Raw genomic sequence first — 27,245 nt, forward strand, 5'->3', positions numbered from 1 at the left:
CATTAGAGGCCATGATGAGAAGGGGAAAAAGTCAGGGAAAGGGCATAAATAATTCACAGGGGGAAAGAATATGTAATGTTGCACCATTTGTTTAATTCATAAGTTTTGTAGTGCAATAACTCCTTCTGTGCTTATATGAGGCAGAACCTTGGGATTTTATTACATAAGACCGAGCTGAGAAGCCAAAGCATATCAACAGCATACAAAATAAGCATTGGTGGCAAAAATTACAGTTTTTCGGAATTACACAAAGTCATTGAAAATACAGATTGCTTTCCAGGTACCGGTAATCCTTTTAAGTATTATTAGTCTCATGATTTCTGTTAGCACCAGGCCTTTGTAGACAATTGTGGTGTGTTGTGGTTCGAATGGGACAGACGGTTCAAGACTGCTAGTTTTCATCGATATTGTTGAACAATCTGTTATTTTTCTTTAAAATATTTCAAGGTAGGGCTTACTTACAGCATCTTTTAAGGTATTATTGGGAAGGTCATCAAGGAGCCTTCCAAAAAAAGGTCTGGTGAATTTTCAAGTCACATATCCTCAACTCGTAAATTGTCTGACTTTCTGCGCATTGTGTCTGAATAATACAAGGATGCTGGGAGGTCACTCAATCATGACAAAAGCTTCACTTACACTTCCTTCCCTCGTGCAGAGAACAGGAGCAGTGATCCTAACAGTAACGTGCTCTTGGTTTTATGCCATGGTAACTTTTGTTAAGGAACTATTGGAATGTTTAAAAATAAATATAATGATCAAAACTTCACGCAAAAAAAAAAACAAGTGTATCACAATGATGTGGCTAAGCATGAGTAGCGATGACTGAGACTAGCATCACTTAATTTTGTGAGGTTGTTTTGTTTTTTACAATTTACCAAACTGCACCCAGGGTGACTAGACTGACATAACTTTATACCAGTTACGAAAAATGCAGATGTCTAGTACAACCAATAAATACAGTTAATAAATCTTATTTGAAATTTACATGGGGACAGTAAAGTCACGTGAACATTGATCTGCCCTGAGTTAAGTAATGAAGTGCTAGAAGCACCATTGCCCACTCATACACTGCCCAACTACAGCAACAAGGCAGAAGTTATGAATGTTTGATTCAACAGTAAATCACAAGATACAAATACATTTTTTTAAATACTTTTGTACCTAAAGGTGGGGAGGCAGGAAGGAGGAAGATTCAGTCATGCTCATGCACCCCCTTAAATATATCTCAGAAATAGTGTTCCTGTGTGGTAGATTATGGGTATTTGGCAATCCCAACATGCCTGAGGTCTCAATGAGGATGGAAAATATCAAATATCTGTAGCAAACAATAAACAAACAAAAAGAGAATAAGGAAACTAAAGTAAGAAAACAAAAAGACAATTTCCATCTCAAGGTTGTAACAGATCCATTTGCACTGTAATCATTCAGGTCCAGTGCTCACAGCGGGGATGAGGGGGGATGAGGTTGCCGCTGCCGCCGCCGAGCCAAAGCACAGAAAACTCCCTGGATGCCTCATATGAATCATTTCGAATGAAATTATGAGAGCTTCCATGTACTAACTTGGGAGCAACATTAAAATTGAAGGACATATTCAAGATGAAGGGAGAAAGACTGCGCAGGTGGAATGTAAAAGAGCTTTGTGCTTACAGGCGTATAACAGCGGACCGCTTGGGGAGAGAACAGCCCTGCGACCGTAAACAGCGGTTATGTATGCAGCTGTTACCCTGCTGAATAGCAAAACTGCTTATACCACAATATGCTTTTACATAATACAACATACTGTCTCCTGTTTTGATCTCTGATTAGATACACATCAAAATACATTTTATGTAATTAAACTGCATTTGCTGAAATGGACAAGTATGTTAATCAACTTGTTTAACAAGATTATGAATTTACTATCTACAAGTACAGTATAAAGACACAGGTCAACAACACCCCAGGAAACTATTTGCCATTCCAACAGGATCCATCACCAGCTTAAAAATAGAAAGTGTGAAGGCCAGATATGAGGGCTTTTATTACAATGCAGCTATTCAGCAACAATAAACAAAGCAAAGTGTTGATCCTCAAATAACCTAGGGAAAACACTAAATGGACTATCAATAGAAAAACATTTTCGTCGGCACTGTATGTGTTCGCTAGTATTATATTGGTTAGTTTTTTTTTCCCCCTAGATACAGTCCCAGTAACATAACATCACTCAAATTTTAACTCCATTCCCACCATGTATTTTACATAAGTCAAAATGTTTGTTATTCTAAAAATATTAAGAAAGATTGTAAGAAAGAATGGTGCATTTCACCAGTGTTACATTTGAAATACACAATTGCACTCAACTTTTATTTTTACAGACTAACATTTTCAGTGTTTACACAGAAACAATGTGTATCTTTCTGATAAAATTTTATTTGATACCTTTTCCAAATATTTGTTTTTCAGCTCCAAAGAACCATTATGTAAACCAGGGGTGTCAAAATTAGTTTTGTCACTGGCCACACCACAGTTTTGGTGTCCCTGGGAGAGCCGTTACAACTGTGAACCCATACAAACAAATCATTGCCTTATATTAACATGTATACACAACAAATAGATGGAAAACAAGTTTTGAAACGATCAGCCAGTAAATAGTTTGTTCAATAGTTTATCTCATATGTACTGTAAAAAGTGAAGGCAATTTGAAAGAAACATGTCAAGTCAACACACATGATTTGCTTTCATGGGCCACATAAAATGATGTCACGGGCCAGATCTGGCCCCCGGGCCTTGAGTTTGACACCTGTGATGTAAACAAAAGCCGAACCCGTACCTGTGTCATTTTTGAGTTTCAGAAAACAAGTGAGCTGTTATTGGTCGTTACCCAAGCCCCAAACAACTGTGGTGTCATTTTCAGTCGACAGGGGTGACAAATGGCTAAAAACGGATGGATTTTGCTGCTTGACTCATATTCCACAAAAGCAACATCAATCAGCATAGAGCATATTATTGCAATTTTTGGGGGGGGTTAACTCCCCCTTTAATTCCAATGCCTAGTTTTGATTTAGGATGTTCCAACAAACCGTACTTACATTTTATTTAAAAAATGCCTTTTTTTTTGTTTTTCTACAACACCATGCTATTTCTCACATGTAACAAATTTGTGGGATTTTGATTGGCTGGACTGATGGTATTTCAATGCAGAATATTTGATAAACATTGGCTCCTTCTGTGTCTGAGTCAACCCCGCTACCCCCCAAGCCTCCCCCCAAAAAATAGGGGTAAGCATACATGTCTGCAGTCATTCCAAGGACAGCTCTGCAGCCATATTGGCAATGGTTGCTACAGCACACCGCAGTGCATGTGCAGCTTTACCAAAGGGGACCAGCAGACTGCTTTGGAAAATGATGTGCTTAAATGACCAGATAGGACCAAATTTGCAGCTCTGCAGTCGCACACTGCAGATATTACAATATATACCAAACATTAGCACAGATTATTTATGACTCTACCATTATGATGGGAGTGTGACGTGATTACAGTGGAAAAAGAATGACTATCAAGAATATTTGTTTCAACGTTTTTATTGAGCATTTATTTAATAAAATAGTGGTCCTATGGTGAAACAGAAAAATAAAGGTTTGTTTTTAGTTGTGCATGCACACGAACATGATTAACATTCAGAGGAGACAGTACAAGTTAAGACATTACTGATGACAGAACATTAAAATGGTTGATAGGAAAATAATCACTGGCATACAATGTTCCATATCTTGACACCCCCCCCCCCCACCAACACCACCCAGCCCCCCAAAAAAACATCAAGGCATTACTCAGTGTCAGAATAGAGCACTGAATTAGGAAGGGGACCATATTGCAAAACCTATTTTCACAAGAAAAGCTATTTCCCCATGTCCATACTGTCATGTCAACCTCATCTCTTTCCTTTACCTCCCACAAAGTGCAAGAAAGTAATGCCGAGTCAACTCACCCAGCACCAGCTACAATCATAGTCGCTCATACTCAACGCCATAGACCAAAGTGCTTTTGGCGCATGTTACCTGACATGTTTCCAAGCATCGGCAATCACATTTTCTTCACATATAAGCACTTACAAGCTCCCACCTGTTCCATATAGTAAAATTCTTTAAACAGTAAGGCGGCATACACTTGCAGTTGTGCAAAAGGTCTAACTCAGTTCAATTATATTGGACATTTCACATGTACCCATACACATTTTCCTTTTAATTATTTCAAGGTCTAATTATGTGCTTTCAAGTTGGGTTTTTGTTTGCAACATCACCGGACAAAACTGAGTCAGTTGCATCGCTGAAATCTGCTTTTAAGATGCATTCTACACACATTACATACAGTAATATGAAGACATTCAATGAGACTGACATTTACAATACAGTACATATAACATACACACACATCTATCACTATTAGTGAGCTCGGATGAGAAGCATTGCGTGAACAGTTGAATGAAAATCTGAATCTAACATCAGCCCTTCATTAAGGATGCGGCAATAACAGCTGGCAAGCATGGATGGTGCATTGTTGAAATCATGGCTCAGCATCGCCAATTAGTCAAATAAGAATGACAGAAAGTGATGTTTTTCAAATGTATTTGACTACTAAAAGTATTGTACCGCTCGTGTTGCTATCCCTTGCATCCCCGTTCTGAACTCTGCTACTTTCCTCTCTGGACGACAAACTCAATGTACAAACACACTTTTTGAACAAAACTACCGGTAGTAGCCGACTTTTTACATCCACATCATATTGGAATGACAGAGCTCAGTGCAAGATAACCTACAAATAGACAAATGTCAACTCTGACAGCATAGCTCTCACTTTAGCATTCCTAAATTGAACCGTGAAACTTTTTTTTTTGTTTCCGGGATTGATTTGGGTACTTTGCAGTGGAAGTACTTCAAAAGCTAAGTGCTTACTGGATTTTTTTTTTTTTTTTTTCCTATGGCCAGCCGGATTGCATCATTAAATAAAGAGCTCCCTTCTGAGATGCTGTAGTGTAAACAAAGCGATGTTCAGAAGTGCTCTGACTTGTACTTACAACTATGATAGCTTCACGCATAAACATACACCAAATGTGTGCAACACCAACACCAACACAGCATGAGAATAAAGCCAAATTACGCTAAATTTAATTTGAATGACAACTCTTTAACTGAATAGAAAACTCTTGAATATAAAAAGCAGGGTTTGACAAACTTCTGGTAGGGAAAATGATTTTGGTCACAGGTCAATTTTTATTGGGTCACCCAGTTAAAATGCTGTAAGCAATTTTTATTGATCATCAATAAGGCAGTCAATTTCTTGGAAAATTGCTATTTTATTCAGCCTTTGTTGTAATAAAAATGTTTTTCATCATGAGTTTGTGTAGCATGACAATGTTTTGTCCGTCTGATATACTTCAGTAAAAAGGGGAGCCATATTGCGAAAAATTGGAATGCGAGCTGAAATGTTTTGGTACCCATGTTAAAAATGTTGGAAGACATTGCAGACAATATTGGAGAGTGCTGCACTTCAACAGTGACTGGAGACAAAGTAGTTCTAGACAGTGATGTTTATTGTGTTCTTCAATAGAAAACACTACAAAGAACATCACCAATAAAAAATAGCTTTTTAGTGGAATTTTTTTTTTTTTTTTTACTAATGGTACATTACTTGGTTTAAAAAAAAAAACTGTTCGGTAACATTCAAAAGATTTTAAGGACTACTTATCCTCTTGCAATACTTTCAAAAGGGAAAGAGTTAAGAGGCAAAATTGTGGTTTTTTTTTAATATCTATTGTCTCTATGAATACAATGGAATGGCCAAAATTCAGATATTAAGGGGAAAGTAGTTGTACTGCAACAAATGTAATCATTGAAATTATGACTAGTGAGCAAAATCAAAACTATCAAATGCTCTGCTTCCCATACCATGCTTCGCAAAGGCATTTAATGGCATCACATAACAGATGAATGAATGAGCTATACAGTGTTTTAACTTTGGAAGTTAGTGTGTGTTAGATAAACCGCTATTAACCCAGCCCAATCAAAGCAAGCTACACTTTCAAGGCAGCAACATCACATTTCTGTGTTCCCTGTCTATTTATGAGCCATACTGTTGCGCCCGTGCAAAAAAACATAAACCTACCCCTCACCATAGCAATTAACGTTGCGGCATCTCCTGCAAAAAGCAATGATGCCCAAGGTCGGAATGGCCCGGCACGTTTTCCACCACCGTCACGTGTTTCCACGTTACATAATGTGGACGTGCCTCCCAAAGGGCATCGCGCTGTACAGAACCCTGACATCAAGGCCAATTAACCCTCACCGGGCACCTCAAATGCTCACGCCAACTACATTTGGTAGTGTGTATTTCCCTCAAACATACACTAATATAAACGCCCATTTATACACGTTAGTCATTTTTAAAAAGGTACCCGAGGGTTCAATGTACGCACAATTTACGCACGCCGTGTGACCCAGCTTATATAAAGTGGATCCATCCGTTCTCCCATTCCTTCGGTGGAGACATCTTGAACCGGTGACGCCGCACTTTGTAGTTATTCCCGTTGTTATTATCCCAAAACTCTTCGCCGTCGACAGTGTATTTTATAGCGAACTGCAGCGTGCCCCCGTTCTCCATATAAGTGGGCAGGACCACCTTGAAGGAGAACCGATCGGTGGCACCGTCGCTGGAGTGGGGCACATAAGAGGCCAAACTGTCCATGAAGGTGATCCAATTGTTGAGGGAGTAGCGCAGATAGACGCTCTTCTCGAAGGCCAGGTTCAAGACGCGCACAAAGCCGGACAGGCTGAAGTCGTCCGTCTCCACGCTCTCCAGCAGCACTTTCACCTCCCGCACTTTCTGCTCGAAGCCGGGTAAGGTGCCCGGGCTGGTGAACTGCAGCTCCATAAACACAGACTGCGCGAGGGGCCGTGGGAATTTTGTAGAGGCCATGTGGTTAAAGTCCGTGGATTTGGGTAACTTGGCCAAAATGCGCTCCGGCACCTCCGGCTCGTCAGAGTCATCGAAGTGTTTCACGGAGATGAGCTCCAGACCCAGAGAGTCTGCGAAGCGCACCTTTTTCTGACTTGTTGGACTTCTGCTGCGGGAGATTTCCAACTTGGCCCTCTCCGTGGGAGTGGGAAGGGACTTGCACCTCCGGCGCAGGCTGGGACTCTGCGGGGGCTTGAGGAAGGTCTCCCGGCCCCGCGGCCTCTCGTCCACTACAGGACTCTCGGCGGGCTCGCAGGTGCCGTTTATGATGTCAAAATCGTCCCCATCGTCGAGGCGAGGGTTCGCCGCGGCCAGGCTGCCGAAGAGTCCGGCGATGCAGCTGTAGTTCCTGGGCAGGCAGGTCTTCGGGGGCAGCATGTCCACGGTAGGGCGCGCGCGCTCTGCTTCCATACAACGCCGCAGCCCCTGCACTGCAGAGCCGAACTCGGTGGTCGTGTGGAGTCCGGCGACTGGGGAAACCAAACCGTCAGATGTCAGTATCCCACTCGCGGATTGGCGCCGCGGCCGCGTCGCTTTGACTTCGAAGTCCGGGACCAATTGACGCGGGCGTTGCTGAGCGCTGTTTGCTTCATCAAATCTGTCAGTTTAAATGTATAAAGAGGCGGTGGATAAGAAAACACTTCAGCCGATATTTCGAAATTCAAAGCACACTTCCATTGAGTAAAGACCGCCCTCTCGCGTGATATTGTTGTATATGACGTCAGAACGTGTCGTGGGTTAACTGAAGTCTACGTGCAGATATGAACGTTGCCTCGCTGAGCTGGAGACAAGATGATTCCCACTTTTAGGACATAATGTCATAGTACACGTGCAGTGTGAGATGTAGTGCTTTTATCGTAGCTCACTTCAAGCTGTCAAGTGTACTGCTCTGCTGCCAGACGATTAACATAAGACAATTTTCATTACGGCATCTGTGCTCCACTGAGCTGCAGCAGGGGAGCCTCCGACCCGCCCATTTTGTTGCGTCACAGACTGCAAAAGAAGTGTTGCCATGGCGACAGCGTTGCTCACCAACAAGCAGTCACTTCGCCGCACAGTGGACTGAAAGTGAAACAACTCGCTCCGCAGAGAAAGACACTTTGACGTGAGTATAAATTATGCTGTCGCGTTGGAAAAACAAACCTCTTTGACAAAGTAACTGCAACTTACATGCCACAGGGATTGTGAACTAGTGTAGAAGTTCATTGTGGTAATGTTAAGTTACAATGGCTCTTGCTTTCGTTTCCTGGTATCTATCTGGTCCACAAAGTTGTAAAAATCTTAAGTCAACCGAGACTGAAGTTTAGTTCACAAATGGTTGACAGTAAAATTAGCAACATGTCATGTTATTTGTTGGCAAACATTATTTCAGAACTTTCATTGTTGGTATTGACAAAACTATATTGAAGCAATGTTTCTTGTTTTCCTTTAAAGCATAAAAGAGGAAATCAACCTAAACATTTTTTTAAAGAATATGTTCCCAGCAGGCCCACTAGTTGAAACATGGCATTCTGATTAATATTGCGTTTGTGGAGTATGAGGCTCAGCTTCAGAAAACAGGTCAGCCGTGATTGGTTGTTACCCGAGGTATGTCATTTTCAGTCGACAGAAGTGACAAAATGGCCGCCCCCTGAGATGGCTAAAAATGGGTGAATTAACTTTTTCCACAAACACAATATTTATCAGAATGCCTTGTTTCAGCTAGTGGGCTTGCATAGAACATATTCTTGAAAAAAATATGCTTGGGTTGACTTTCACATGCTCGGATCATCTTACCTTATAAGGACATTTGCCATGTAATACAGTAATCCCTCAGTTAATTGGGAACAGAACCCCCTCATGAAAGGTGAAAACCAAAGAAGAGGTTGACTTTATTTTTTTAGTTCATATTATTTTTATTTGGGGGGGGGGATTTACACCTCTATTACACCGTTGCGAACCCCCCGACATAGTTTCCACCCTTCTAAATACTTGTTACACAAATTTAACTTTAAAATTCAAAATGAACAGTAAATACCAAACTGCATGCTGTGAGAGGAAAATTCGCTACAAGCCAGGCAGCAGATGATTACAACAGAACACTGGTTAATAACTACGTTAAAAGTTTTTCATTTTTATCCTAAAATTGGCTTACCTTAACTAGAATCCCCCGGTGCATTTTAGCCAAAAGCTACAATCCTGGTGTATTAATGCACTTTTAAATCCTCATTGTTGTTACAAGAATATCATTCTGCTCTTGCTGCTGCTGCTGCTTCTTCGTTGTAGTCATCTTCGTTGCCTCCTTTTCGTTGTCATCGTCGCCTTCTTTTGAGACGACGAAGAAGCAGCTCTGTCATCGGCAGTAATCATGGCAATTTTGGCTTTACATAATAACATCAACAAGGACCTTTGTATAAAATACAACACGGGATTCTAGTTTATGTAAGATCTTTTAAGACAAACACTTGAACATTTTATTTGCCGATGTTTTGTCATCCTTATGCTTGTCCTTGGCTGAGCGCGCTCCCGTCACGCCTTCTGAACACATCTGTTTACTATCCTCTTATCCGGCTTTACGCTGACTAACTAAACAGCACATTTGAATAACATTATTAGTTTTCGAACAGAACGTTGTTCAAAAATGCCATTCGTTTATTAGCGTGGACGAGACTGGTGATACAAGGGAAATCCCGGGTGAGGCTGCGATGATGCACAGCCAACCAGCCCACAGGATAAATCCACCTGTGCTCTCATTGGTCGAGCTCACGCCGGGAACCAATCACGCGCCTTGCACTGCCCATGGGTATGTACAAAGCCTTCGAGTCAACTATCTTTTTGAAAAAACACATCTTTCCGCAATATGGCTACCGATATGGCTGTATCTTTTCATTTGTATTTTTTGAGGAGTACGTTTTGAAAACCCACGATGCACTGAGGCCGCGAAACTTGAACCACGAAGTAGCGAGGGATTACTCTGTCTTGCGTGGCCTTAGCACACATAATAGACTTCTTGCATATACAAGACCATGATGTCATATCTATTGCAGATACGGTCAACCCTTTTCTAGTTTATGCAAAATATGTTGTGTATTCATACATAGCCTCACATAAACATTGACGTATGAGCCTTAAAGATTTTTTTTTCCCCTAGGGGTGGCAAAGATAGGGGCCATGAACATTGCTGAGTTCCAATGTACACACTGTCCTCTTAATTTCAAGCAGTTTTAACCAGAGGCTAGTGAGTATTCATCGTGAGAAGTTCCCTGTCACAATATATTTACTCTGTATTTTTTATTCTAAAAATCCTTCAAGACAACAGAGATGTTCTGTCCCGGTATAGTTGCTGTAGCATAATTAGTCCATCCAATCACCAAGACTGAGTAATCATATACCTCAATGAGACGAGCACAGCATAATGTGTGTGTTATTTTTCTTTAATAAAAACCCTAGTATGTGTCGTTTTTTTTTTTTTAATAAAAACACACTGGAGTATGAAAAGTTTGTCTGATTTACTCATGAACTTTACACAATATGCATGTACATATTATGGGTGGCTGTTTGCCACTTTCCACTTTCATCAGATCCAGCAAATTTTTATAAGCAAAACGAGAGCTAATGTTTAATTCCTTGATTTCCTTCTTTAATGAGTAGTTTTACTTTTAATTTGTTTTCATGCACTATGGTGTCCAGGAAAGCCGATTCTGGGACAGAGCAATAATCATCAGTGAGATCAACATTGCTGGGATATCTACGGTAGATTAAAACACTTGAATTTGTATGACAATATGAACATTGGAACACAATGGTAATGGTGTTATTTAGGGTTTTGTTTTGTAGGGGGAAAAAAAGAAAAGAAACACTTCAGGCTTAAGACATTTTACATCTGTGGTGGTTAAGTTGGGTCAATCTTAGAAACACAGGGTGTAGCCATTCCTTTTCGCGTTTTTTTCTTTTTTTCCTTTTCAAAACCAGAAAATACAGAGCCAGATTTCCGGCAAGGCGGATGATGACGTGATAAGAGCACATTCAGTTGCTATCAAGACAACAAACAGATGTGATTTGACCTTTGGTCTCGTGCAGGATATAAATTCATTGTTCCTCCCAAAGGGGGGCAGCAGTGTGAAGGCGGTAAAACGAAAATAAAAAGCTAACTTTTTTCTTTTCTTCTTTTTTAAACTTTTACACAGGCAAAATGGATCGTTTTTTTGTTTCTTTGGCGAGTGACGCTTAGAGTCTGGAGCAAATAAAAATTGCAGAATGCAGGTAGGACTGTAGTTTTGATTGAAGTGGATTACTCCTGTATCACAATGCTAACTAATGACAGCAGGAGGCAATTTATGGACCTAGCTAACCATGGGGTATTGATAGGAAGCAGAAAGGGTTGCAGAAGAAGGTTATTAAGACACCTGGTAGGTTAATAAGATTTAAAGGTTTGTGTATAGGACAGAAAAGGAAGTTTTGATTTACCTAACATGTTTCTGCAACTATGGAACTGTTTTCTTCATCGGAGGATCGCATGATATTGTGGTGTGTCTTGTTCAGTTGTTTTACGCCTTTAAATGAAGGCAACAGTAGTTACTGAAAGATGCAATGAAAATAAGAACTCTTTCAGTCATATGGAACCTTAAAGAGTAAGTCACCCCAAGCATATTTTTTTCAGGAATATGTTCTATGCAGGCCCACAAGGTGAAACAAGGCATTCTGATAAATATTGCATTTGTGGAATAAGAGTTAATCCAGCAGTTTTTAGCCAACTCTGGGGGTGGCCATTTTGTCACTTCTGTCGACTGAAAATGAAATGAAAATCAGAAATGCTCAGGATTCAAGTAATGACCAACCACAGCTCACCTGTTTTTCTGAAGCTGAACCATGATTGGTTGCTACCTGAGCCCTGAGCATTTGTGATGTCATTTTCAGTCGACAGAAGTGATAAAATGGCTGCCCCCTGCGATGGCTTAAAATGGGTGGATTTTGCTGCTTAACAGATTCCACAAACTCAATATTAATCAGAATGCCGTGTTTCAACTAGTGGGCCTGCATAGAACATATTCTGGAAAAAAATATGTTTGGGTTGACTTCCGCTCTAAACAGTATACTTTTAGTAACAAAATCAATCTTGTTATGCTTGGTGGGTTAAACTTAAATATGAATAAGCATCAAATCGTGACAGTACGAAATCTCCCTGTATTATTCCATGTGAATATGGTTCTTACTCATAAAAGGTGAATGCCCATTCATGATGCACTTGAAGGATGTCAAAAGCCCCCAAAATCACATTTAACATTTAGGGCCCTTCTGTAGGGCCAAGTGCGCCAAAGGGTTGAAAGGGACGTCTCTATGGTGGCAGTGAAGGCAGTGGAAAAAGTTCCACAACATGAAACATTAAAAAGCCGGGCAAAGTGCTGGCCCGGAAGGAAGATTAAAAGCCTCAGAAGGAAAAGAGTCAATAAAACCATTTGGAACAGGGTCAGCTTCTTTGAAAGTGCTAAGGCTTAACCTTGCTCAGTTAGAATAATGCTTTAAATGGGAGAAACGTGGAGTCGGATGTAGAATACTTGCCCTTGACTGTATTATCCTTCAAGAAGCTGTAATCCGCCTATCTCAAATGTTGAGCTTGTACCTAAGCTGCTTGTTCTCACACAATCATTCTGAAATAATAGACATTCCATTCTTTGTCATTTGATGTTACAGCCAACCTCTGCCTGCTGTCGAATGTCCACTTACCTGCTCTTCTGCTTCCAACTCTGCCTGCGTTGAATTTTCCTCAATTTCAGCTGCTTTGATCCGTCTGTCCAACAACTTTATAATCAGAGATTCTGCTTTTGCCTGGTTTGAACATTTTCATCAGCTGTGACACCTGGGTTTGAGAATTAGGGAGAATTGATAGTTAACAAAAAAGGAAGCAGTATTTATGTACACTGACTGGCCACTTGAGCAAAAATAAATACAAGATAAGTAGTGTTTTGTTGTTTCAGGGAGCTCTTACTAACATATTAGCATTCTAAATCACAATCACTTTACAGGCAAGTTGCCATTCTTACAGTGTCATTTAGTTGCACTAACACCGAACTCCCATTCATAACACTTTCCAATGGGATTTATTTCCTCCAATCAGAACAAATAAGAGCTGAAAATGCACACGGTGCACAGGTTTCACAACTGCTATGCATTTCATCACATTTGGAGCAAAACAGAGACCGATCTCAGCATGAGTCAAGTTTATACGAGTGGTCCCGTGGCACACTAGTGGGGTGTGTCAACAGATGATCCAATTTCACCTAATTTGTCCGACAACTATCATTTGTTGATGATGAGACATCTATGTTCATCTATATATACAAATTATGTATAATGACTATAGAACAATGAAATGCTCTTCCATTAACCTGTGTATTCACCTGTTGCACTTGATACAAACAGGCAAGGCCATCATCTTGTTGCTCAATTAAACAGGCCCAGATTTCATACTGAGCAAGTCAATTTGTGAGTAAACTGAGACGAGATGATCATTATTTCAGTATTCACATTTTTTGTGACATTGTTAGGTGGTGTCGTGCCATGAGTCTGTTCCAATGTCAAAAGGGTGCCATGGCTCAGTAAAGGTTAGGGAACACTGTTCTACACTACTACAAACTATAAGGACAATACCACACGTTGGTAAATTAATAGCGTTATTAGTTTCTGTGAAACCCTCAGCAGTATTATCTTTTGAAATACTTATTTATAACATAATACAGCTGTGGAGCTCATAAAATCAATCTAGTATCCCATGGTGTAAGTAGTGCATTTAAAAGCAAGCAATTTAAAGTTCAATTCCTTCAGAAAGTAGTGCGACTGCTGATAATATTTTCTGGTGATCCCAAATGCACTGTAAGATGAAGCGATTGTTTGGAATGCGAAAAGTAACTCAAAGGCACACATTTTGTTTTTCAGTTGAGTTGGAATCCATGCAAATAGATGCATTTTATGAATGTAGAACCTTGTTTCACTCCCATCATTCACATACATTGGTATAAAAACAGATAATTCCTCATTAATCGTCTGAAGCACTAAAGGCGTATTCCTCGAAACTAATGACATTATTCTAGTGAAATGTAAACTTGTGCACTTACCTGAAAGCGAACGAGAGGAATGCACTTTTAAACGATACAGGAATGTTGTAACATAATTATGGTCCTTACAGACATCTAAAACACGTAAGGCCTAAATAAATCTGGCTCGCGATAGGAAACGTTTCGAAAGACAGCCCATTTGGAACTGATATTATCAACAGCTTCTTTGCTCGCATTTAAAGCTATTCACAAAAGTTTTGTCATGCGGCCTTACTTTCCGGTCACGCCATATTTGGCGCCTCGAGCTCGACAAACCCCCGCGCGTTTTAGGCGTGACGTCGCGCCGTTTTTACGTAACGATTAAAGCACAATGTCGTCATCACGGCTGTTGTCACCCACGAATGTTTGCCTGTATGTATGCGTCCGCTGTTTTAACTGCTTCTTGTCAACATGAAGTGGATATGATAACTTAGAACTGCAACTGTTTTAATGTAATGTTCAAGGTGTATGTCTCTATGAATGGTAACTGCACAGACTCGGGCGTGCTTATCATCTGATAATGTTCACGTGAGCTGCAAATATTAAAAATGTTGTGTATTGTAATTATTAGGTTCCCATTAATTTTAATGCATTACGTCCATTGAGTATTTGTCTGAACCGCAGTAGACAACTAGAAAAAATGAGAAATCTACATTCAAGTTAACTTCACGGGTCATTTCAGAATTGGAGCACAATTTAGGCACCGACGTTTCTAAAAAAACAAAACAAAAACGTTTACATTTTTTGTACTGTTTTGAAGAAAATTAGGTAATAAACCCATTTAATTGTATTCGTTCCAGCTCAACCATCAACGGCATGCGTGTATATATTGTTTTAGATTGACGCAACCCTGTAATACTACAGCACTAGAAAAAAATATTTAAATATTTTTGCCGAATAAATACTTTGCAATAATTTCTTTGAAATACCGATTAAATTTTAATACTATTAGAACAGAAACAGGGTTGCAAACCAATGTGAATGTTTTTGTATGCATACTTACGAGCTGCATTAGCTTGCTAACGTCAAGAACAAACTCACCTATATAAAAAAATATCTAAAAATGTTTTAGTAACAGCACCACTCAGGGCATAATTATTATTGTTTAAGATTTTTGATAAAACAACATTTTAACAATTACATAGAAGACATAAAATGATACCCTAAAACCAGAGTTTCCTATGTTAAAAAAATATTTAGAAATCACTTTTACTAAAGCTATGTTACTTCGATAATACACATACTAAAACTGGAACTACCAAATGCTAGTTATTTTGTCTCAGGACATCTATAAATTACACAAGTGCATGTTTCTGTCTTTGTGCATGGATTATTTAAATTTGTGTAGGGTGTACAGAAATTGTTCTCCAATTCTGGAGTGACCCTCGCATGTGAACTTAAATGACCAAAATGTGTTATGGGCATTTATTTATTTATTGACAATATACAAATGATTTTGACAACCACTACATCTTGATAATGTCAGGTGATGTTGGGATTTTAACATGCCATGAAATAATGAAACTATTTACCATTTTTTTGTATTTGTTTAATATAATTGCTGGGTAGAAAACGATCCCAGATGGGCATTTGATTGTCAGATGCCTTACATTACTACAGTTTACTTTTTTCACCCATGGTTGTTAGTTGCATTGTCATTTGATGTTTTGCTGAACATTAGATCTATTTATGTGATAAGTGACCAATGTAATTTTTTTTCTTAGTTTTTATCCCACAAAAAGGACCCCACAGCAATGGAAGGATCAGATGATGAAACTCCTGATCAGGAAGATGCTGTTGAGGAGCAGCTGTACAAAGCACAAAGGATTCATGTCGATGTCCTGCTTGAGATGAGTGAGGAGGCTTTTTTAAAAGAACAGGAGCCACACGAGTATCATTGCTACTGTGGTTGGGAAGAGGCCGTAAGTGCATTTCTATGATTAAATGACTGCTACAGTGTAGTTTTGATGGCGGTCATTAATCAAAACATTGCATTTTGTTTTGCGGTAGGTGCGGGGCTGGGACAGAGTTGCTCCGGTCAGTTGCATTCTTCTTCCTCAAAAGAAAGACAAGAAACCAAAGCTGCGTAAGGAGACAACAGACAATCCACCCTCACATGCAGAGACATTTCATGGAGACACATTAGCCATCAGTGGAGAGCACTGTAGCGAGTCTCAATCAAGCCCTCATTGCTTGAAGAAATCCACACCGTCAAGCCAGAAGGTCACAATAGAGGCAGAATCCCCAGAATGGCATGCGCTGGATTGCGCAGAAGAAGACTCGTCGCATCTGCTACACGAAGACAGGGGGCATGTCAGTGGGATTCCTTTGCACCTACAACATTTACCACCAAACATGTCAAAGGGCAGGTCACCCAAACCCATAAAACGACAAACTAAAAGCAAAGTTGTTCCCATTACAAACTTCACATTTTTACCTCCAATAAAATGATGGGCCAAGCCAAAGCTCAGACCTAAATGCCACGAATAACCCAGGAACATTAAAAGAGAACTGTTGCAGGTTTTTATATGAAATGTGGACCTCCGAATCAAACCAAAGATGTCAGCAACTTTTTTTTTCTTTCAAACGAGGTCTCACGTCAATGTTTCTGTGCTTTTTAATTCCCAAAATGCATGCTAGAAAATGAATGATTTGCAATGTCACTCAGTACCAGTGTTTCCTCTTCTGTTGATTAATGCCCACGCACATTAAAACTATGAAGACCGATTTGGGATTGTAGCTGCTTGCTTTCTCAGTTCAGTTACTAAGCAACATCACAATGGATGGAAGGTCTTGGCAGAAATTTGAGTGCAAAAGTAAACCCGCCACAGCACTTCAGCCTACCTGTCAAAAATTGGCTACATTATGGAGATCTTTTCTTCAAAAGCATTCAGCATGTCTACTGAAAAAATGTAAATGTATACCGGAATATATTTTTTGTTACACAACATGTTGAAGAGCACAGAAGACCCATTCTAAAGTTTATTGTAATGAGAAAATAAGCACACAATAAATATGTTCCAGCAGTTTATTAGGAACTTCTATAGTTAAGCCGCAACATGTAATCAAGGCAACATGTAATTCTACAGTAATACTAAACGGAAAGCATTTTGTGCTGTGAAAATACATGCAATCTCCCAACAAAAGAAATGCGTTGAGAACAAAAAGGCATCTACATGTAGCAAACGACCAATAGAATTATTCTGATGCTTCTGTAGCAAACACAAACTGAGCACTGTACTCAATAAAATGCTGTAATTGAATCTGTCAACAAAGATGAACACAGCACACCTTTGTCAAAATGTTTAGATGTGGAGAAAATAGACCATGTTGTACATTAGTTTCTACGACCATGATGAAAATAGTGACTGCATCAAAGAAATTGTTTTGAATGGAATGCTCCAACATAGCATGATTAAGTGCCACAGCAGCAGTTTTTGACTGGAAACTACGAGGAACAGCATGCAACCATAATTAAAAAAATAAATAAAAAAATAAACATGCAACTACCATGATATTCTTAGGTTTATCTTCCAAAAGAGTTAATTTCACAAAGTGTAACAGAAAAAAAATCCTTCATCTTAAGGCACCAAAAAGTTCAAAATAAATTACACATAATCACTCTCTGCTCCCTACGTAGAGCTTTAGCTGCTTGGTGTACCTCAGCAATTTGAGGTAACTCAATTGGAGGTAACTCTGTGCAACCCAGTAAAACAAAATCAAAAGGCTTTGAAAGACTAAAAAACAAACCTCAGTAATTCAGGATTAAAGGAATGAAATTGATAATTCTCTTAAAACAGAATGACACATGCATTAACTTTGTGCCAAAATAGCCGCTGATGTTAACCAGCTGTGTTTCTGTGCAGTAACCTAATTCAGTAGATCCTAAGTGATGATTTGGGATTACTGTCAATGTATATATTTACAGCAAGCTAATGAATAAATCAAAAGACATAGTCTGCAGAGTTTTCCATAAAAAGGACCACACGTCCTTACAAGCAAAAGGTGTGCTACCACTGACATTTATTTTTTTCTTGTGCAACTGTTGTATTTTTTTTGTTTTTGTTTTCTAAAGAGGTTCCTTGTTTATTTAGGCTTCGAATGGAAGTCATTACACTTGTACAGCTCTGCAAGTGTGTGCGCTAACCATTAGATTGGCGCACCAGCCAGTAAATGCGCAAAATCGGAATTATTATTTACTGATGGAAGGCTCATGCACATTTTAAACACGTAATGCAACTGCACTGTGTTAACTGTACATCTTATTTATTGTTTTTTATTGTGCGTGTTCTTTTTCCATGCAGTCAATGTTTCTCTAAATTCAGCCATTTGTATTAAATGCAGACGCAAAACAGATGTGCTAGATTTTAATCTACGGGATTCAGGACAAACACCAAAAACTACACCGGCTAACACTGAAGTAAGAAAGCATTTCAGACAAGACACGTTGTTACACATATGTGCAAATAAATAGGTCAACCGTCAGTAGCTGAAACATCCTGCCTATCGAGCTAATAAAGTGCACAAAGCAGTCGGATATTGACCTGGAAACACTCTTGACAAGATGACCCTAGTGGAATGATTCAAAGACATTTTCAGACTTCTTCCACCTTCATTTCTGCGCCACTGGAGGCCGTCCTTCACTCATCCCAATGGTAGAGGCGGACGCGGGGAAACATGTCGCAAAGATCAGGCAGCGTCGTTGAGGCTAACTTCAACTGTTTGGTTTCTCAGGCTGTTGAAAGAGAGCGCAAAGCTCCTGGCACGTCTGCGTTTCCACTGAGCTGAAATGGGAATCCATGTTCCACAGCAAGTCGGCCGACAAGAAGTCATCCATGACTGTTTGTGTTTCGTTGCTTGTGAGGAAGAGGTGTCCGAAGCCTTCCGCCTGGCTGGTCTGCGTCTCTGTGCTGTTTAAAAGCCTCGCCTGCTCCCCCTGACCAACGGGGGTTTGAACAGGGAGGCAGGGAGCAAATGAATGCAGGTCAGTCTGTGTTTCTGTGTCGGAGGACTCTGTGCTCATAGAAAAGCTTGAATGGCGCAGAATGCTACTCAGGGGCATGTTGCTTCCAGCGCTCAGAAGGAAGTTGAGGTCGGTCTGTGTCTGAGTATCGAAAAGCTCCAAGTCACTGGCTTGAGTTCGACTTGGTCCCTCGCTTTCGTCCAGTTCATCCATCAGGAAGAAATCGGTCTGGGTCTGGATGTCTAAGGACTCCAAGGGTGTGTCACTGTTCAGGCCCTCCAGATCACTTTCCTCTGTCTGCGTCTGAATGTGTACAGAGCTGAGAAACTCCTCAATGTCAAAGTCAATGGCGCCGTGCTGCTCCTGAACAGGACCCAGGTTCGATCCGCAACCAGCTGCGGCAGCGGTCAGCACCTGATGGCCTGATATGCTGTCGGAGAGGATGTGTTCCAGGTCATTAAACAAGGTCATGGTTTGGGTTTGGTTGTCTGCCACGTTGTTGGAGTTCAGCAAATCCGTCTGAACCCCGAAACACATGCCTCCTGACACCTTTGCAGTCTCGAATAAACTGCCTCCTGTGGTTGCCAGAGGCTCATCTAGGTGCAGGGCAGTCTGGGTGGAAACACTGAGTGCATCACCGCTGAAAAGATCAGAGCACATGATGACCTGATCCTGGGCCTTGTCATTGGATTGCAGGAATGTGAAGTAGGTCTGCGTCTGCCGAGTTTTGCTTGGTGGCGTAGATGAGGACAAGGAGGGGCAAATATTTTGGTTAAAGGATTGGCTGTCGGTCTGAGCGCCTATAGTGGAGGTGGGTCTAACCCGGCTGTTGAACGTCTGGGTTTGAACGCTGACTGGCAGGAGGACTTGGGCACTCACGCTGATGTCTGTCTGGGAACAGGATGACACAGAGGACTCTCCCACAGAACACAATCCGATCCCCTCCGCAACCGCCACAGGCATTTTTGATAGGTAGGACTTGTCTGTCTGAATGTTGGTGGAGGTGCTCCTTCCTCTCTGTGTTCCCTGGATGCTGCCTGAGTCCTGTGTAACCAGACTATCAAGTCCAACCTGCACCCCTGTGCTGATGGGACCCAGGCAAGAGCGAGAAGTAGGCATGCTATCCTGGAAACCTAAGCTCTTAGAATCCAACTGGGGTACCACGGCTCCAGAGGCCTGTGGCAGAAGGTGAAGGGTGCTAACAGAGCCTTGGCTGTTCACCGCCAGCACCACGGACCTAAGAGCGCCGCTTTCTGTGGATGGAAGGAGGACAGGTAGGTGGGCCAGCTGCATTACAGGCACACTGACCAATGCCATGTTGGGTTTGGGCAGAAGCTGCTTCTGGAGGCTCTTGTGGCCACTGGACATCTGACTGGCAGAGTCTGGACTTTGGATGATGTCAGAAGATGAAGAATCCTCTATTAGCTCATGAGTAGAGGGGATAATCACAGAGTCAGTGATCTTAACCTTTTCAGAACTAGTGGAGAGTTTCTCCATCTTGCGCTTTTTTACTGGTGGAACTCTGAAATTAAAACAAATACTTAGATCAGGAAAAACAACACTAGTTTTCTCATTTGAATAGCAATAGTTACTTAGGTAGAGTGAACGCATGCCTGTGCTCAGTAGGAATCTCATGTCCCGTCCTGAAGATGTGCGACAAAAGTGCAGCCCGACTGGCATAGGGGCAGCCACACGTACACTGGTAAGTCTTTCCACAGTCCTCTGTGTGCCTCTTGAGGTCCCATTCGGTGCTGTAGCCATTGTTGCATTTGGAGCATTTGTGTTTCTTCTCTGCATGCATCTTCATAAAGTGCTGGGAAAACATTAGAGACGAACCAATATGTTTATAACAACATTGTCATTTATCAGTGGATGAGTGTTACACTGATGCCTTAAGGTTCTGGGTACAGATGTTACAGTGATTTTCTGTGCTTGTGTGGGCTCTCTATAGGTACTCTCGCTTCCCCACGCAGTTCAATAACATGCATGTTAGGTTCCTTGAAGACTGTAATGCCCTCTCTTGCAATGCATAGTACATACTTGTCTGGACAACTCTGTCTCCTACTGATGTGTTAGCAATGGTAAAAGAAGGTATACCAGGTACATTATATCTAGTCAGTCGACAATCTGTCCTGAATTAGCCTCATTGCTGTTTGACTGTAACACTGTTTTTAAAGGTATATGGCTAGAAATTAAACAGATGCTAACATTACCTTACTGGGTAGCAGGTACAGGAGATCTGCACACTCCATTTTTGCTTAATGTTAGTGAGGAGTTGGGGCATGGTTTTGTCACTTTCCTGCAAGTGCAATTTTAAAAAGTGGAAAACTGACATCTCCAAACTGAGGTGAGGTGAGAAATTAGGTAGAAGTGGAATTCACTGCCCATAGGCATGAATGTGAACTGCAGGTATCAGCCCTAAATCAGCAGTGAAAGCCAATGGATCTGTGGTATGGAAATTAGTTGGACAAATATCACATACAGACCAAATTCCAGAACAACCTCAGACATAGTGGTACATTAAGAATAGCAGGGGCAACTTTGGCCAAACAGTGGTGTCCCAAGACTAAATGGACAGGAAATGTAGTGATGAAGGCTAAGAAATAAGACACAACCTGAAGAGCGTTGAATATCTGGGGCCAGTGTAGGTATGACAATTTATTGATGGAATCTTTTCAAGAGGATTTGAAATATTTGTGTGGGAGGTTTTCCTTTCTAGCGGATCTGTGTAAGATAGCTGTTTTCTTGGCACAGCCAGGCAGACAGTATTCATCATATAAATACATAAAAACAGAAAAAAAATAACACGAGTGTACATTAATACATCCATTTTCTAATTCTGCTAAAGCTGTTGAAAGTTGTGGTGAGCTGGAGCCAAGCGGGCTCTCTGTGGGTGAACTGGTTGCCAGTCAATCACAGGTCACAAACAAACATTATCACTCACACAATTTCACACAGTCATTGAGTGGGAACTATACCCACGCTGCCTGTACACAAGTCAGACAAGTGGGACACACTGCATAATCGGCGACTGCAGACATGAACTATTTACACTGCATTTGATAAAATGCAACTCTTTTAGTGTATTTAATCAAATAAAAATATGCTTTCACAGGCAGCTTTTGACTTTGTGAGGGCTTACTTGTTTCACCAGGGAAAATTGGGAGAAGGGTCTTCCAGGCCCCCTGGGACAGCCTTCAATGGGACAGCAATAAAGCTTTTTTGATGCCTTCATGTCCTTTCTGACTGTGGGGTTGACAATACCATCCTGTGGAGATAGAAGACACACGAGACAACTACTTTTACTTCTGTTACAAGGATAGTGATACCCTCTGTAGCTTGCAGCCAGTGTGACTTGAGACTACTTACTTCTTTCAAGACATTTTACGACCAACCGTATCAAGTTTGCAAAAAAGAACAGATGATAGTTTATCCTGTCTTTACTGAAAGGCAATAATGTAATGATAAGTGATCATCATTGTAATCTTCAAAAACTCTTGTGCGTTGACAACTACTGAGGCTTCACAACATGAGTAATGTTGCAGCCAGAATGTAGTCAAGGTCACCTCCACCACATCCAAAGCCAGAGGGAGCAGAGAAGCTAAAGCTGATAAACAATTAAACACCCTTGGGTTTATCATAAGGAGTTAGCAACATCTGATGTATACAATGAATGCTCTAGCAGTCGCCTTGAACAAAATCCTAAGCTTGGAGGCAAAAGCCAGAGTCATGTTGAATAAGGGTTCGGTTGCAGAGACAAGCAGATACACTGATGTTATGCAATGATCTAGTGGAGCAAAGGCATGAATAATGCAATGCGCACGACGCATACAAACGGAGTAATTCCAGCATCTAAAAGCGCTGTCTCGTGTTGACCAAAGAACAATTACTGCAGCTGACAAAACTGCCACCTCATTGTGGATTTGAAACAACACACTCAATCTGTGTCTCCATTCAGCATACTGATGGGAGTCTTTTTGTGTCTTTATTGGCAGGCATTCTTTGCAGGTACAAATTGGACCTCTGTGCTCATGGAACTGTGTGGTCTCGCTCAATTTGAGTTAATATCCTTTTGGGGAAAAATACTGCACTCATTTACATGACAGAAACAGTATAGACCTAATATGCCACTCAATCGAGCCAGAATCTTCACTTAGCAAACCGAATTTGAACTAGTATCAAAATGGTAAACCTTAAAAACAGTCTTCCTGTGCCTGAATGTTGTCATTAGATAATGCTTCAATTCCAAAACAGTGGATCTCAAACTTAAGACACCACCTCAAAAAACACTTGGTTCTCCAAGTACCACTGTAATGACCAACATGAAAATACATATTAGCATTAGCATATTAGCATATTACGTCCTAGTGTTCATTAAAAAAAAACATCAACAAGGTTCTAATCCTATTGATGTAAGCCAAAATATTACGTGCAGTTTGAAAGTTAACACTGCACTATAAGTATTAACTTTTTTTTAAGTTGTCCATAAATAATTATTCAATTCAAATGTTTTGAAAATTGAAGTTGCATCAAAAATCCGGTATGTTCGGTAAATGCGCAACCAACTTCTGCTTTCTCCCAAACAGGTACAAGCACTTCCTACTATAACAAGGAACCGGGAAAGCAGCCACACAAACTTCAATAAACATCTACAGTGTCTTTTGTTTTGCACAAGACGTCTTCAAGAGCTACCAAAGATGACAATATCCCATGTTTAGGCTTGGTTCATGTTTGCATCATTCGTACAAATAAATGATATACATGACACACACGTATTTAACTTTTGTGTGAAAACACCAGCCATAAAGAAAACAAAATGTTCAGCTTTAAACAATAATGTCATCAACCCGCTGTTATGCTAGTTGCCCCGGGCATACACAGGAAGTTGGCTAACCTGATTTCCGGGTTTGGCCCTGTGATGTTCCGCATACAGTGAATACAGTATATGTTTGAAAACAAACGGCTATTAAAAATTAAATGCAAATGTTTTGGACTTAAAAGTTAAATACAACTGGACTGTACTGAATAAATGTACTACTACTGCAATGGTTTAAACACAAATTAAGCCTCAGTCATGTGTTGCACAGGTTGAAAATGTATTTCAGCGATTCTTTGGCATACAACAAAATAGATTTTTTTTTTTCTAAAAAAGTCCAATTAATCAGAAACGACTCTGATGGCATCAGTTTCACTTTATCACGTATTTCAATTGCCATTATTTCCAATAACGAAAAAGTTTTGGGAAATGGAAATATCGCAGAACAGGTAAAAATTTACCGCAGTGCGGATTTTGTTCTAAGTGTACAGTGTTCATGATAATGTCAAAAAAGGTATGTACATACACCAAGTATTCAAAAGGTTCTTTTTAATCCAACCCTTGCAAATAGTTTAGAAATATCCCTACGTGTTTTACACATGAGCCTGCTGACAAACTGAGATAACTTGCTTGTAGATCTCCTAGAGTTAAGAGGTGACATGCTATTAAGCTATGCAATTCAATTTGAGTTAAAGCAACCAAACGTAACAAAAGCCAATCAATTTAAATGTTTTATTTGTGATATCATTATGTCTTCAACATTTCTGCTCATTTTTCACACCCACCACATTTTCAACAAGCAATGCACTCAACTCAAAAAGGTCATGTTATTGCAGAAACTAGCGCAAACGTAGCAAAATGCATCCTGGCTGGTCCACCAATATTATCGATCAGTCCTAGTGAGAAAAAGGCTGGATGGATGGATGGCTTCACCAAGGTGCCACGAGAGATAATAAGGGGCGACGTGAGAAATGATCGAATTTCACTTAAATTGTCTGAAAAGTTTTATTCACTACAAATATATCTTCATTATTCTATCTATGACAGTGACTTATATTGGCAGGCAGAACAATTAAATGCTGTTCCATTAGTTGGCAGAATGTACAATAAACCGATGCATTAACAAAAGTCATTGTTTCCTGTGAGGAGCTTTGTTCTCAATTAACGCATGAGGCCGGGAGTGCATAACTGCGTACAATGCCACAGCTCCTACGTCACTTCCGCTTATGCCCCGCGAAGAAGCCGCTACCTGTTTAATGAAATGTTTGCGTTTCTCCTGCCGAACTGGCAACGATTTCGTGGTTGACTCAGGCTGCAAGATTCTATGAATATAATGTGAAGTATTACTTAAAAAAACGTGTTTTCCTTCCGAATAACCATGAACCACAATCCGATTCCCAAAGCCACGAATTGACGTGACGTCATTAGTGGGTACGTAGGCCACCGAAGGACGAGCTTGCAAAAGTGGCAGTAATGTACTTTATTTTATTTTATTTTTCTTTTAGTAACCCAGAACATACGAACACAACAAGTAGGAGAGTGACAAACATAGAAGGAAATAAATATATTAAAGAAATACATTATAATCCGTGACATCATCAGCACGCACACAGGCCACCGTAGGACCCCGAGATAATTTGGCAGCCCGAGCACATATGGTACCGACACCGGTGTTCTGAAATTCCTTCCTACCCGTTGAGACGACCTACCAATGCCAAGTGCGCTTGCGCACGCATGCCTGTTCTAAAATAGCTTGGTAGTGATGGGACATTGCGATTTCTTAGGAATATTCAAGGAGTGATTATTTCAAAGTGTAAACACTGATGTTTGTTTTCTACCTGGTTAATTCATTGTTGATGGAAAATTAATCATCATGATCAGCATCTTCACTCAACTGTAATTTTTTAAAAAGTACTTTAAAAATAACCACAGCTACATATCAAGTGGTGTACATAAAGTGCAAAAAAAGTTAGTTAAAACAATAAATTCATAACAAAAACAGTAAATACAATAAAATACAAAAACATTGCCGAGACTCATACTGAGTCAAACACTAAAAGAACAAAAATGTTTGGTAATTTGAGCGATTTTGTTGTTTCACAAGTGTGTCTCAAACCGGTAGCCCTTCAAATTAAATCTCTACCCAAGAAGTAGCTTTTAAGTTTCGAAAAGGTTGGTGGGCTCTCGGGGTCACAAGTGCAGGACTGGAAAATCATTACATATCACAGTGTCACATCCAAAAATAATTATTTCACGTATAATTATGTGATGGAGTGATTTTGAAAGGGGTTCATCTAGCTCTGAAAGTACTTAACAGTTCATAAGAACCTTTAAGAACGACCTTTTAACAAGGGCGTAATTCCCATTCCCATTAAGTGGGTTTGAAACAAAGAGCTTCGGCCTGTTGCAGAACAACAGGCATCCTTAGCATGCTAAAACCTCATTCATGGTGGAGAGAAGGTGAATCATTGCCTCCTACGGGCGAGCATCTCATTGTGGGTCGGCACATTCATCGCCTCCACATTGGTTAACAATGATAACGCCTTTGGAGTGACGAAGAATGGACTCAGAATCAGTTTGGTGGACAACGCACGAACCAAACCCATGTGAACCAAATCATCACTCGATAAGAGAAAGCCACAGTAGCACTGTAGCGAACTTGAGTTTCGCCACTTCCCTCGCGTAAGCATGTCGGAACTTCTTGTTACCCAAACGGCAGCACGTCATCTCTTTAGCATCACTACATTTGAGCTACACGGCTTAGTTCGTATGGATGACTTGCGTTTTTACTGCATCGCTGCCAGGGTTCCAATCTAAGTTAGCTTGATTCGTCGGTTCACATTGAGAACATTTTAGTGGTTTCTAAGCCATTTTACCTTCACTCTGTGCGACTTAACAAGATGCATGTTCAATGCAGGTGTGTTGGGGAGGATCTTGCCACATCCTTCAACGGTGCACAAGATGTTCGTCCTCACTTCTTTGGTCAGCTCCAGTATGGAAGGTTTGATTATCTCTCGAGACTGCGAGACAGGCTCTTCGTGACAAGATGGGTTGTCTTTGGTGGCGTTATCTCCGTTCCTCGCCTTGTGGCTCGCCGAAGAGGCAGCCATGTTTCTGTGTTGACAGTCGCTCCCGTGTCAACGCTACGATTGAATGGGCAGTGACATAACGTCCCCGAGCTCTGACTGACAGTCTAGTCGACCAATGGAGGGACGAGGACGTCACTCACGCCGATACAACTTTAAGGCTACTACCGGTTTAAGAGCCGGATTTCCGGTTTTCACAATAATAGCATTACGTTAGAGAAGTACAGATACTTGCGTTAAAAATAAAAAAAATACAAGTACTGAATCAAGTAAAAAAACAAGTACGAAGGTTTTCTGGACACAAACTGTAGAAATTAAGA

At 40.6% G+C, this 27,245-nt stretch overlaps 3 protein-coding genes across 15 annotated transcripts; 1 reads left to right on the forward strand and 2 right to left on the reverse strand.

Annotated features, from left to right (window-relative positions):
- Nucleotides 1-3,778: 3,778 nt before the first annotated feature.
- LOC147149921 (protein phosphatase 1 regulatory subunit 3E) lies at nucleotides 3,779-14,412 on the reverse strand. 7 transcript variants are annotated; one of them, XM_086025192.1, is made up of 4 exons: nucleotides 14,082-14,396; nucleotides 12,694-12,826; nucleotides 11,437-11,522; nucleotides 3,779-7,460 (listed from the first exon to the last, which is right to left on the reverse strand). In XM_086025192.1, the coding sequence occupies exons 3-4, from the start codon at nucleotides 11,441-11,443 to the stop codon at nucleotides 6,478-6,480; spliced, it is 990 nt and encodes a 329-aa protein (XP_085881318.1). In that variant the 5' UTR covers nucleotides 11,444-11,522; nucleotides 12,694-12,826; nucleotides 14,082-14,396; the 3' UTR covers nucleotides 3,779-6,477. The 7 variants fall into 7 exon arrangements, 6 of the variants coding, with proteins under 6 accessions (XP_085881318.1, XP_085881319.1, XP_085881321.1 ...); XM_086025193.1 differs by having other exon boundaries at nucleotides 11,437-11,547; XM_086025195.1 differs by having other exon boundaries at nucleotides 3,779-7,588; nucleotides 14,082-14,395.
- Nucleotides 6,407-17,335, forward strand: c3h16orf46 (chromosome 3 C16orf46 homolog). Of its 7 annotated transcripts, XM_086025201.1 has the most exons (5): nucleotides 6,408-8,095; nucleotides 9,629-9,772; nucleotides 12,661-14,432; nucleotides 15,785-15,982; nucleotides 16,071-17,335. In XM_086025201.1, exons 4-5 carry the CDS (start codon nucleotides 15,815-15,817, stop codon nucleotides 16,509-16,511), a joined length of 609 nt encoding a protein of 202 aa, XP_085881327.1. In that variant the 5' UTR covers nucleotides 6,408-8,095; nucleotides 9,629-9,772; nucleotides 12,661-14,432; nucleotides 15,785-15,814; the 3' UTR covers nucleotides 16,512-17,335. The 7 variants fall into 7 exon arrangements, with proteins under 7 accessions (XP_085881330.1, XP_085881327.1, XP_085881328.1 ...); XM_086025202.1 differs by lacking the exon at nucleotides 12,661-14,432; XM_086025203.1 differs by lacking the exon at nucleotides 9,629-9,772.
- On the reverse strand, nucleotides 17,075-27,039 carry atmin (ATM interactor). Its single transcript, XM_086025191.1, has 4 exons — nucleotides 26,716-27,039; nucleotides 22,166-22,291; nucleotides 20,637-20,836; nucleotides 17,075-20,545 (listed from the first exon to the last, which is right to left on the reverse strand). Exons 1-4 carry the CDS (start codon nucleotides 26,947-26,949, stop codon nucleotides 18,775-18,777), a joined length of 2,331 nt encoding a protein of 776 aa, XP_085881317.1. The 5' UTR covers nucleotides 26,950-27,039; the 3' UTR covers nucleotides 17,075-18,774.
- Between the last annotated feature and the right edge of the window lie 206 nt (nucleotides 27,040-27,245).

Source organism: Filicampus tigris, chromosome 3 (genome assembly GCF_054856515.1).
Source record: "Filicampus tigris isolate MCC_2025a chromosome 3, RoL_Ftig_1.0, whole genome shotgun sequence".
Taxonomy (NCBI): domain Eukaryota; kingdom Metazoa; phylum Chordata; class Actinopteri; order Syngnathiformes; family Syngnathidae; genus Filicampus; species Filicampus tigris.